Source organism: Bison bison, unplaced genomic scaffold (assembly GCF_000754665.1).
Source record: "Bison bison bison isolate TAMUID 2011002044 unplaced genomic scaffold, Bison_UMD1.0 scf7180017864289, whole genome shotgun sequence".
Lineage (NCBI taxonomy): Eukaryota > Metazoa > Chordata > Mammalia > Artiodactyla > Bovidae > Bison > Bison bison.
The window spans coordinates 18,122,557-18,135,657 of NW_011494861.1; the positions used below are offsets into that span (position 1 = coordinate 18,122,557).

General features: G+C 42.8%; 1 protein-coding gene across 1 annotated transcript in view; it reads left to right on the plus strand.

The window, feature by feature from the left end:
- The window catches only part of PAPPA2 (pappalysin 2), a 316,922-nt gene that overhangs the window by 219,863 nt on the left and 83,958 nt on the right, over nt 1–13,101 (plus strand). Inside the window, exons 14-16 of the mRNA XM_010850108.1 lie at nt 2,216–2,387; nt 5,751–5,928; nt 7,321–7,534. Of these exons, the coding sequence (XP_010848410.1) occupies nt 2,216–2,387; nt 5,751–5,928; nt 7,321–7,534 (564 nt within the window). The remainder of the gene's footprint in view (nt 1–2,215; nt 2,388–5,750; nt 5,929–7,320; nt 7,535–13,101) is intronic.

A 13,101-nucleotide genomic window follows, 5' to 3' on the forward strand; every position in this document is an offset into this window, starting at 1 on the left:
TCCTTTTTTTTTTTTTTTATTTTATTTTTAAACTTTACATAATTGTATTAGTTTTGCCAAATATCGAAATGAATCCACCACAGGTATACATGTGTTCCCCATCCTGAACCCTCCTCCCTCCTCCCTCCCCATACCATGGGAAGGCCTTTTAAAAGGTTCAATAAATTGAGCAAACGTACAGCCATAGGAAAACCAAGACATGTGGGTGACTCATAGGAAACAGGCCATTGAATGTGGGATGAAGGCCATTTGCAGTGGGCAGTAGAGAGAATGAACCTAGGAACAGCAGCTGCGTATGGGGACACACCGTTATCGTCCTCATCTCATGGGGGAAGGACTTGAAACCCTGGGGAATAAATAGCTCAACCATATCACACAGGTAGTAAATGGTGAAGCCAGGATTCAAATTCACCCAGCCTGAGGGCAGTGCTCTAAATTTTAATCTCTGTGGCTCTGCCTTGATAAAAGAGTAACCCTCTTTGGAATCTGTTACATCCTTGATGCTGTCATGGTCCTGACAGGGTCCCCTCGAACCCCGGGGAGTTTAACTGTCTCTCCTATTCCCTCGTGACTAGCTTTAGAGACCCAGACGGCAGTTCTCCCATGAGATAATGTCCTGGAAACATCTAGCACATTAGGCATGTGGCAGGGGCTTAATATGTGTGAGTTTTTTCTTCTTTCTGTCATGGGCTCAATTTCTGATTTGTTGTTCAGTCGCTCAGTCGTGTCTAACTCTTTGTGATCCCATGGATTGCAGCATGCCCAGTTTCCCTGTCCTCCACTATCTCCTGGAGTTTGCTCAAACTCATGTCCATTGAGTCGGTGATGCCATCCAACCATCCAATCCTCTGTCACCCGCTTCTCCTGCCCTCAACCTTTCCCAGCATCATCTTTTCCAATGAGTCAGCTCTTTGCATCAAGCGGCCAAAGTACTGGAGCTTCAGCTTTAGCATCAGTCCTTCCAATGAGTATTCAGAGTTGATTTCCTTTAGGATTGATTGGTTTGATCTCTTTGCTGTCCAAGAGACTCTCAAAACTCTTCTCCAGCACCACAGTTTAAAAGCACCAATTCTTCGGCATCAGACTTCTTTATGGTCCAACTCTCACATCTGTACGTGACTACTGGGAAAACCATAGCTTTGACTATATGGACCTTTGTTGGCAAAGTGACATGTCTGCTTTTTAATATGCTGTCTAGATTTTTCATAGCTTTTCTTCCAAGCCAGTGTTGATATTCAGTGGTATATGTGTGCATGTGTGCTAAGTAACTTCAGTCATGTCTGACTCTTTGTGACCCTGTGGACTGTAGCCTGCCAGGCTCTTCTATCAATGGAATTCTCCAGGCAAGAATACTAGAGTGGGTTGTCATGCCCTTCTCCAGGGAGTCTTCCTAATCCAGGGATTGAACCCATGTCTCTTAAAAACTCCTGTATTGGCAGGCAGCTTCTTTACCACTAGTGCCGCATGACTGCTATATTCAAAGAGTATAACCATCAAGGTCCTACTGTATAGCATATAGAACTCTGCTCAGTGTTATTTGGCAGCCTGGATGGGCGGGGATTTGGGGGAGACTGGATACAGGTATATGTATGGCTGAGTCCCTTTGCTGTTCACCTGAACTATCACAACGTTGGTTGTTAATTGTTGTTAAATGTTGGTTGTTAATACTCCAAAACAAAATAAGAAGTTTAAAAAAATACTCCATGCCAATCAGTAAATAAATGTTGCCTTTTCTGCCAGCTCAAACACCTGTTCTACAGGGCCCCCTGAGACTAACCCATGATGGAAAAACAAAAAGATTTCTGCCTGACACAATCAGGGGCCTCTAGAATTCACTCCTTATCTTTGCCCTGCATCTGTTCTGATTGTTTGGGTCTCAGAAGTACTGGCTGTGAAATATTTTGAGGATTACCCTCTGATCTATTCACTGCTATGCATCAAGAGCTATGGGGACACTCTCCCCTCCTGTCTCATCATCATTTTCTCTTCCTGGAAGATCCATAGAAAGCTGGTTCATAATCGCTTGGCAGCTGATACTGTTTCTGTTTACTCTACGTTGCTGGGTTCCAGGTCACAAGAAGGAAGTGATGAGTTTAATGTAGGTTTTCAAGAAAGTGTTCTCTTTGGTTTAGAGACCCTTCTCAAAGGGAGAGGCAAAGCCTTTGCTGCTGCCTAGCAAGTCAATGTAAGATATTTCTGCTTCTATCATCTCCAGCTGTGTCCATCGGCCCTGTGGGGAGCAGGGCAACTGTGTGCCTTTGGTGCTTGATCACGCGGATGTGGTGAACTGTACCTCTGGTGGCCCGGGTCACATGAAGTGCTCTATCACCTGTCAGAGGGGGTTTGCCCTTCAGGCCAGCAATGGGCAGTACCTCAGGCCCATACAGGTGAGTTGGAAATCTGTGGTCATCAGGACCAAGCCTCTGGGGAGGGACAATATGCATGCTCCTCCTCCTGGCTGGATGGGGGAAAGGCCTGTGTTTTTAAATCATCTGAAAGGAAAAATGAGAACTCTAACAATCAAGGAGACGCATGGATTTATAGAAATGCAAGGTATAAGTAGAAATATATAAGAAATGTAAGAAATTATGATCCCGACTTTTGGCTTCAAGATGAGAATGTTACAGTTTAGACCTGTCCAAAATTTGCAGGCAAGATAGGATGCAATCAGCTTTTTTGTGGTCCATCTTCTGCCTGTTCCCCCAAGTCCGACCCTCCTTATAAGAATACTGGAGGGAAAATTATGATTTTCTTTCTTCTGCTACTGAAGTAGGACTTATATCAAGATTCTAGTTTTGACTGAAATTTTCAAATTTCTGTAAGCTACCATGGCACCACTTCCAGGATTTTAAGGTGGTCTGAAGGTAGTAGAATTTATTAATGAAGAGCATGGCTTGGGAGACAGACTTGGAATGAAATTTGACTCCTCTGTTTATTGTGTAATTTTAGGTAAAGACAAGCAAAACATGCCAACCTCTTTAAGGTTGTTTCCACATTTGTAAAATAGTTAGATCAGAGGTATTTATGTCCTTGGGCTGTTTTGATGACTGAGTAGAAATAATTCATAAGCTTCTATCAAAGTGGTAGGCACCTAGCTCTCTGCAAAGCTGCCATTATGATGACAATGATGATGTATTGTCGACTAAGAATTTTGTTTTCCCTCTTTCCTTTAGAAAGCTTTCCATATTCTACAGAGGAATTTGAAATTTGAGAACACATGAGCACAATATGATAGAGAGACAGGATGCATTAGGCAAAAGGTAAATGGTGCTTGAGAAGAATATGAGGGAGATGAGGTATGATGAAGGATGAGTGGAAGCATGATTTGTAGTCAGGTATCAATGGCTTGGAAGATTGGAATTGTTTTTCATATTGTACCAGTTGACAGCTCAGCAGATTGTGGATCCGTGGAGGAATTTCTCTTGCTTAGACACAGAATTTAAAGATACAATCTTTGGTTTCAGATGGCTTAAAGAGACTTTGTAGAGAGACCGTTTTGACATACCTTGAGGCATCAGCTCCTTGGTTTGTGATGCTCTGGTCAGAAAAGCAGAACTCTTACCACCTACCTGTCCTTAACTCAGCTTACCTCACACTAGAAAAGAGGTGGAAAGAAGGAAAAAGAACAAAAACAATGTAGGAACCGACTACATTTGTGTGCTAGGTAAAGAAGGAGAGAGAAGAAAAGATGGTGTGTGCAATTCATTAAAATTAGGAGCAAATTCAAAACAGAACAGTCAATACTTATTGGAGCCAGGAGAAAACCCAGACAATATAGACAGTGTTTGAGAGACATTCTGTAAGTGATCACTGTGATTGGAGCCAGTCTTCTAGGCTGTGAGCATTGCGGTTGCGGCCAAGTTGGGAGAAGGAAGGTGGGAGCTCGCCCTTTGCCAGTCATATGATGGAATCATCAAGCACAGCTCTCCAGTTGACTGCTCCCATCACCTGAGCCTGGCCCCCCTAAAGAAATGATATGATCCCAGCTCGTGATCACAAGACAGCAGGGATATCTGCTTTTTGTTGACATAAGAACTGAAACTAACCAGAAAAATGTGTCTGGCTTTGAACTGGGGCCTTCTGGCAGGGAACCTGGGGACATTGGGAAGGACGGAGGGGCAGCCTGGCAGGAGTAGGTGTCAGGGGTGACAGGTGTTTCCACCAGTCATTCTACCTTCAGCTTTGGTGCCACTGTGGTCTCCCGGTGGGAGCCCCAGAATCTCCCTTCTCTCCCTTTGCCTTTTGGTAACCTACTATGGTGACACTTTTCACCCAACAAGCCATGAGTGTCCAGGTCTCTGAGTGCCTGCCCATCCTGTTCCTCTCACTCTGAAACTTCCTTATCCTTGCTTCTCCTCTGCTGCTGGGAAGTCTTGCTCATCTTTCAAAGACCAGTTCCTGAGTTATCTACTGTGTGAATCTCCCCGCAAACACTCTCCCTCCTACCCAAGATGGGCAATCCCTTCTCCAGCCTCTGTAGTGCTACCTTACCACCATAAAACAAGCATGCCTATATGATGTTGCTGTTATTTAGTAGAACAGTTTGTATTCTCCTTCTTCTTGGTCCATGTTTTCTATTTTATGATTTGCATTCTTTGTATTACATTCTCACAAATCATCATAGAAGGGAGTAAGATATAACCAAAATGCATCTCCCATATTTTCCTTTTTAACTTCTTCTCCTTCCTTCTTCTCTCTCTTTCTTCTTCTTTCCATTCTCCCCACTTCAGATGTTTTCTGTTTCACTGCTTCAACCTGTGTTATGAGCTCTGCTGGTAGCTCCTTAAGGGTCTTGTTTATCCAAACTTGAAAGTACCTGGCCCTTCTAAGTGCTCAAAAAAAAAGTCTCCTCATTTGTTTCATGGTGATGAATTCTAGGACCCCCTACATAAGCCATAGCCCCAAGGAAATGGCTGGAATCTCTTAAATTTAACTACAAGAGTTTGGAAGATGCCTCATGTGCATTAATTCTCAGATGTTCTTAAAGACTAGGCACCATTCTCAGAGAATATGATTATGTTTATTATGTACCATTATCAGTCAGCTTATCAGTAAAGGTCCCAGCAGGAAACTGATGAATGCCCAAAAGGGGGCAATTTGAGGAACTTCAGTAAAGGGACTGCTGATAAAAGTGGGGGCAGGATATAGGAAATGGCAAAGAGATGGTCCAGAATCCCAGGGTGAAAGGGTAATATCCCTTCTAGACCTAAAGAGTTGACTGTAAAGGGCAGTTAGCAGAACCCATGAGAAAGAGTGCAACAGGCGTGTGAAGAGCTCTGCCAAAGGGGGAGCCACCCTACAGCGACCCAAGGGAGGGAGTAGCAAGAATCAGCACCCCGACCTCCCTTGCTTCTCTGCCTCTTCAGTCTCCTACCAGTGTTACCTTGGGTGCTACAGCAGACACAAGTCAAAAGCATGAAGTCCACAAGGGCCAGGGGCCCGGAGCACACAGCAGGGTAGAGTAGGGTGGAGAGTCATCTGGAGAAGCATGTGAGGAGAGCCAAGAGTTGGCCTGGAGGAGCGTCTTCATTTAATGACTCCCTTGAGCTCACATGCACCTTTCATCAACAATGTACTTGGGTATTGTGAAATTGCACATTAAGACAAGGCATAAAGAGGGAGGGAGGCAAAATCATTTTGCCCATTGTGAATATTTGCACAAATAATCATCAAGACTCTGCCAAATCCTGGGAACTATTTTGATAAGCCTTTTTGTGTGACTTTGATAACAGAAAACTTTCTGTTTCTAGAAGGAAATTCTGCTTACATGTTCCTCTGGGCACTGGGACCGGGTTGTGAGCTGTCAGCCCCTTGACTGTGGTGTCCCCGACGCATCTTTGGTGAACTATGCAAAATTCTCCTGCTCAGAGGGAACCAACTTTCTGAAACGCTGCTCTATCTCCTGTGTCCCACCAGCCAAGCTTCAAGGTATTTTCTGGCTAAGCAGGAGTTATATGCAAGTTCTCTTCAGGTTCTCTCTCTTTTTGGGGGGGAGGGGGCGTGTACTTTGGGGATATTTTCTTTACTCCAGTGACCTTCCCACCTGACTCTGCTGAAGCACCCTCTTTTGACAAGCAAGAGGCAACACATTCCTTGTCTCAAACACTTGGAAGGATGCCCCTAACTCAAGATCTCATTGATGAAAGAAACTGAGACTTTCCTGTTTTTATTTGAGTTTATGTTCTCTGGAGTCAAGCCAACTAACAGTTTTCTGAGAGTATTAATAATTCAGATACCCTTTATCATGCACATTTTAAAATGTAATATTTACAACCCTTCTATGAGTTAGGTGCCTTTAGTCCTGTTTTAGCAATGAGAGCACAGTTGTATGAGCTGTACTGCTAGGGAGAGATGAGGATGTGGTAGAACTTCTTCTGATCCCACATCTTTTTGTTGTTGTTTAAGAGAGCGTGGGAATAGCCTATTTTATTTTACTTGTTTTTTAATTTATTTTGGCCACACCCCGAAGCATGTAGGATCTAGTTTCCCGACCAGGGATCGAACCCATGCCCCCTGCCTCGGAAACACAGATTCTTAACCGCTGAATTGCCAGGGAGGTCCCTCTGACCCCACATCTTGCTCTCCCTCATGAACTTAGGTGTGCCCAACAGTGATCCAGCAGACTTGTTACAAATGCAGATTCTTAGGCTCATGCTGACAGAGTCTGCTTTAGTAAACCTGAAGTGGGTTGGTGATACTACTCTATGGGGTGTCCATAGATTGAACTCAGAGAAACCGCGGAGGCATAGAGAGTATGGTATTGAAGTACAGAAGTTTGCATCAAACTGCGAGTTCAAACCCTGCCTCTGCCCTTACTAGCTTGGACAAATTACTTAAACTCAATTTCCTCATCTGCAAAATAGGGGATAATGATGGTATCTATTTCACAGGATTGTTTGAGGTTTGAAGTTCACACAAGTGATACATGTAAAATGCTTACAGCAGTGCCTGGCATGTAATGAGCCCTATAAAAGTGTCATCTAGTATTATTATAATCCTTTCCGCAATACTGTCACTACTTGATTTTTATTATTTGTAGTGAGGAGTGAGGTAAGGATTTGGTTGGTAGCCCTTCTTTCATTCAGGTCAAAAACTAGCTTTCTGACCTCTATGCTACACAAGAGAGCGCAGTAGACGCTCTGTGGGTAGAAAGATATAGGATAAACATTTGACATGACGTTTTAGAGGAGCTGCTCCATGAAAAATACTGTGACTTTCCAAGAATGCCTGTCTGTTGATAGGTCTTCGTTCTTTCTGTTTGTTATTTTATTTTTGGACTCTCTGTTCTGAGCATTCTGTGCTTCTCTTTCTTGGAGTCAGGACTGAGCCCGTGGCTGACCTGTCTTGAAGATGGGCTCTGGTCTCTCCCTGAAGCTTACTGCAAGTTGGAGTGTGATGCTCCTCCTGTTATCCCGAATGCCAACCTGCTCCAGCCTCGCTGCCTCAAGGGCAACCATGACGTGGGCTCTACCTGCAGATACGAATGCAAACCAGGCTACTACGTGATGGGAAGCACAGAGAATAAAGTCAGGAAGTAAGTTGGAACATTCCTGGTCTTTGCAGTTCTCTCTACCCTTGTACCTTGCTCCTGTTCTTTCACTTGCAAATCCAAGACCATTGTTTTGGAAATAACATTAAGGCCTTCTGGGTTGTCCACCATTTGTTGTGTGTGTTTTTCTATATAATCTCTCTTCGACTGCACAAGTGTGTTCCCCAGTCGTGACCGGCAGACTGGCCAGACATGCTTCCTGTAAAGATATGATTTCCCATAGCAGATTCCAGAGTCTCATCTTGGTGTGTTTTAAAAGAATCTCTGCCCATATTATTATTTTCCTTGAAAGTAAGTGTTAGGAGCTTCTTAACTGGTACACACATCACCCGAATCCAACTCTGTCCTAGAACATCATCATCAGGCCCATTGGAAGTTTAAAATTGTGGCTGTGGCAGAAATTGTCTAGGGTGGTCTCCAACTCAGATTCTTATTAGGTATGTGATGCTGGGAAGTTTCTCTGTCTCAGTCTCTCATCTGTAAAATGAGGATAATGATAATAATAATGTAGGAACTAAGTAAATTAATATGTATAAAACATGAGTCAGTGAATTAATTTTTTTAATTTTATTTTTGGCTGTGCTGGATCTTCAGTGCTGTGCTCAGGCTTTCTCTAGTTGCAGCACGTGGGGGTTACTCCCTATTGCAGTGACTTCTGTTGCAGAGCATGGGCTCAGTAGTTGAGGCTCATGGACTTTGTTGCTCTGCAGCATATGGAATCTTCCTGGACCAGGAATCGAACTCATGCTCCCTTGATTGGCAGGCAGATTCTTAACCACTGGACCACCAGGGAAATCTAGTAAATCTTTTTTAAAACATAAAACTCAATTCTCTCGCATGAGGTATAAGCTTCCATATGCTGGTTATTTAATAGATTTGCTACATAAGTAAAACATGGTTTACCTAGATAGTTTGATATATATGGGCATTACTCCTAGTAGTATTTGTTTGTTGTCTTTTGTTGCTTTGCTCCTTCCGTGCAGGCTGAGACCTAATCTCCTGCAAGTACAGTAAAATAATTTACCTATTTTTGCAGACCCTATTCATAGGATAAAAAAAATTAAGATTGCCTTTTACTTTTGAAACATTTATATTTGATGAAGTTGCTGTCTTGAGTTTAGTATTGATATTGTGAAAATGAATGCAATTTGGATTTCACATTTCTTAATGTTTGTTCTTATTTCACAAATGGATAATTAAGGAATTATGCGTCATAAAGAAGGAACCTAAGTGAGCTATATTATGGGTATGCTGTCTTTGCTCATACATTTGGGTAGCTTCTGGAATATAGGACTTATTCACGTTTTGCTTCCTAATCTTTCTGTTGTACAGGGCCAGATCTTCTCTTAGCCACTTGATTGTTTTTATGTGAAGCACATCTTACTATCGTCTTATTTTGGTTGCTTTTGTTCACAAGAATTGTTAATATGAGAATGTGTATCCACCTTAATAAAAGAAGTTAAAAAAAAAAAAAAAAAAAAAAAAAAACTCAATACATATTATCTATTACTATTGTAATTACAGTGTCTCTGCTTTATCCTTCCTGGACTTTGTGTGTATACATTCCTAGACCCAGAAATCAAGAGGACCTTTCTTCAAAGTGCATGGCGGACCAGAAAGAATAAAAGCTTTGCTGCATAATTTAAGAGAAACTGTTTTGAAGACACTTGTGCTGGGGTTCTAATCCCAGTTATCACCCATTTTATTAGCTGAGTAACCTCAGGCAAGTTACTGAACTCTTTGGGTCTCATCTCCTTTGTAAACTGGGGATAATACCTGCATCAAAGTGCTCAGTTGAGGATTAAACAAGATAATACATATTCAGCCCCAATAGCTCAGCAGGCAAAGAATTTGCCTGCAATACAGGAGATGTGGGTTCAGTCCCTGGGTTGGGAAGATCTGATGGAGGAAGGCGTGCAACCCACTCCAGTATTCTTGCCTGGGAAATCCCATGGACAGAACCTGAGGGGCTACATTCTATGGAGTTGGATACAACAGAGCTCACACGCAATACAATAATGTACAGCTCAGTGCCTGACTTATGCTAAATGCTCAATAAATTGTTTCAAAAAAAAAAGAAAGAAAGAAACATTTTCTGAACAAACAAAACAAGCAAAAAACTTTCAGAAGAAGAAACTCCTTGTACTCAGTAAATTGTAACTATTATTTTCCTACCATAGATTATGTCTTATTACTTATCTAGGACTTAGTTCAAAATCTGACCATAGTAGGTATTCTTTTTAAAAGATTTTTTTTTTGAATTGACAAAATCTTAGCCATGGCATTACCAGTGATTCCAGAAGATATCAACTTCGATTGTAAACTAGAATTTTCTAAGGGAGCAGAAGAAAATTAGGAAGCTTACTTTCTGGCTTGCATTTGCCCTTCTCTAGTCTACATCCAGCCATCTCAGTATGGGATGGATTGAGTCTGGCTTCACCCAGAGCCTTTCACTCCTGAGAAAACCCAAGATAATATTTGGGGTGGGGGGAGCCTCCTCCTCATCTCAGCCCAAGGCAAGAGCCATACTAATTAGAACATGAATAATACTGATGAAAAATTCATAGGAAGCAGCATTCTGGTTCAGTGACTCTAGCAGGTACAGTCTACAGTTTTTGACAACCAAAAACACATTTGCATGTTCTGGTCATAGGGTCTAGATCAATTTGCATCAACATACATTGATAGGCAGGGAGGGCCCAGGTCATCTTCCAGTGAGAATGTCATTACAACCAGCCCTGGAGGCTGTTGTTTTCTTGCCTTTTTTTCTTTTCTTCTTGCCTCCCTTCTCTCACACCTGCAGCCAACTCAGGGGTCTGCAGAACAGTGCAATAAAGACTAACAGTCTCAGGACCAGGAGGAATTCAGGGCAGAGGGATTTTTCCTAGCTCTCCAGGCCCATGGCTGAGCTTTGCATTGGGAAGAGTGTGGCTTCCCCCCCAGAGGATGGGCTTCTACTGCATCCACATCTCCACCAGCTTCCCCGCCCCAGCAGGGGCAAACAGGGGCCATTTGCTGGCATGACTTTCTTTTCTGGTTGAGAAACTGGAAGCTTACGTCACAACGTCAGCATGGGTTTGAGCTTAAACATTTACATTTGCAAGCACCATCCTGAGGAGAGATTAAATTATTTACCCCACTGTGTAAACTGATTTCAGTCTTAGTTTACACCTGTTTACATACAGCAGTAGATTGGTAATCAGAAGTTTGCAAGTCAGGAATAAATCACTGTCACTTGCTGTTTGTGTTTACCCAACAAACTATGTCAGCCTTGTCCCTCACTTGGAGCCCAGCATTGTACAAATGGAGCCCTGAAATTCTTTCTAGGGCATGCAGGCAGGGGGAGAAGAGGTTGAGAGAAGTTGGCAGGGAAATCAGCTCAGACAGAGTGGGCATGCGCTAGTCTTCTGCACCTCTTTGAGAAGTGGAAAAAGCCCCTTGATGGTCAAGTTCGCCCCTTGTTCTTTGCATGACCCTGAATAAGGTACTCCACAATCATAGCCATGTGTCTCAGACTTTGCATTCTTAATGTGAGGGGCGGTAATGACTTCTACCGAACAGTATTGTTTTGATGCCCAAAGTAGGTAATGTCCTGAAAGTGTTTTATAAACTATGAGTTCAATACGTGTGCTAGATGTAACTTTTTGTTCATTTCTTTTTGGAAGAGGGAAACAGCTACCAAAATATCAGCCAAGTACATTGCCTTCCTGCTTCTTCTCAAGTCTGTTGAATATTGTTTCAAAAGAGAAAAAGAGAAGTACTGCATCTGACTTTTCTCTTCCATCCAGCTTGTTTAAGTTTTGTGCCATTGCACTTGGAGGTTAGCATGGAAGGCACAGCTGCAGCTACCACTTTCTCACGAGCATGCTGTGTGTCAGCCTTGGGGTTAGGAGCAAAGACCCCTGTAAGAGTAGGACCAAGGCTCTGGCCTCCAGGAGCACACAGCCGCCATGCTCCCTGTTTCATGGGCATCATTTCTTCTTGCAAGAGAGCATAGGAGTGGACACGGACCACAGTAGGCCCTTTCTCTTGGCCCTTGGATCCCTTGCCCCTTCTTTCTGGGATTTGAAGATGGCACTGTTCACACTGAATTTAGTCCCTGAGGACAGAGAAATGCAATGGTTTGGCCTGGGTAGTGCACTCTGATCTTGAAGTCCTGAGTAGAGTCAGTATTACCCAAACCATATAGATTCTATAGAGGGAAAAACTGAGAAGGAGGTTAAGTGGATGTGGGGTGACAAAAATTCAGTGAAACAAATGCCCATTATATGGTACAATCATAGGCTGGTACAGGCACATTGTGAAGTATCCTTCTAAACATTAAAGATGTTTAGAAGAATATTATGGACATGGGAAAACATTCACAATATGGCAAATGGATAAAAGCAAGAACATAATTATTATAAATGACACAATCCCTATTTTCCACATTAAATGTATATTTTTAGCATTCTTTTTCAGTAGCTAGAAGTGATGATGATATTAACAGCCATAATCTTTATATAGTAAGTTTATAGGGAATATAGCTTTTATTTTTCTGCTGTTTATATATGCTAATTTTTCTAGACTTTAGAATGAGATAAACAGTTTAAAAATGAAGTAATGGAGTGGATATCATAGCCACTTGTGGAGGTGGGGAGTGATAAAAGGAGAACTAGCCACGTCTTTCTAAACAGGCAAACCAAACAGAGACCAGCAGTCCAAGATGGCATTAAGACAGGAACTTGCCACTGGCATCCTGCTCCTAGACTCATCTATATTTTTTAAATTGGAGTATAATGGCTTCACTCTGTTGTGTTAGCTTCTGCTGTGTAATAATGTGAGTCAGCTCTAAGTATACATATATCGCCTCGCTCTTGGGCCTCCCTCCCACCCCTCTCCATCCCACCCCTCTAGTTCATCACAGAGCACTGAGCTGAGCCTCCTGTGCTACCCAGCAGCTTCCCACTAGCTGTCTATTTTACAAGTGGCGGTGTGCATACGCCAGTCCCACTCTCCTGATTCATCTCACCCCCCGTCCCCCTCCATGTCACATGTCCGTTCTCTGCATCTGCATCTCTATTCCTGCCCTGCAGATAGGTTCATCTGTACCATTTTTCTCTATTCCACATGTATACCTTAACATACAAGCACCATCTCTGTTCTTGAAGGCTGTCTCAGACCTCATCTCCTCCAGTCCTAACGCCTCTTCCCTAACTTCCAGCAGATCATCCTACTCCCAAAGCGCAAAGGTCTGCCCACCAGTGTGCCAGCCAAATGACACCTCCAAACAGGCTTTCCCCCTTCTTACTGTCTAAAATGAATTAAGACCAACAAGGACCTACTGTACAGCACAGGGAACTTACTCTGTTTTGTAATAACCTATAAGGGAAACAAATCTGAAAAAGAATATATATATATATATAATATATAATATATATACACTTTATGTATTATATGTATCAGATCAGATCAGATCAGTCGCTCAGTCATGTCCGACTCCTTGCAACCCCATGAATCGCAGCATGCCAGGCCTCCCTGTCCATCACCAACTCCCGGAGTTCACCGAGACT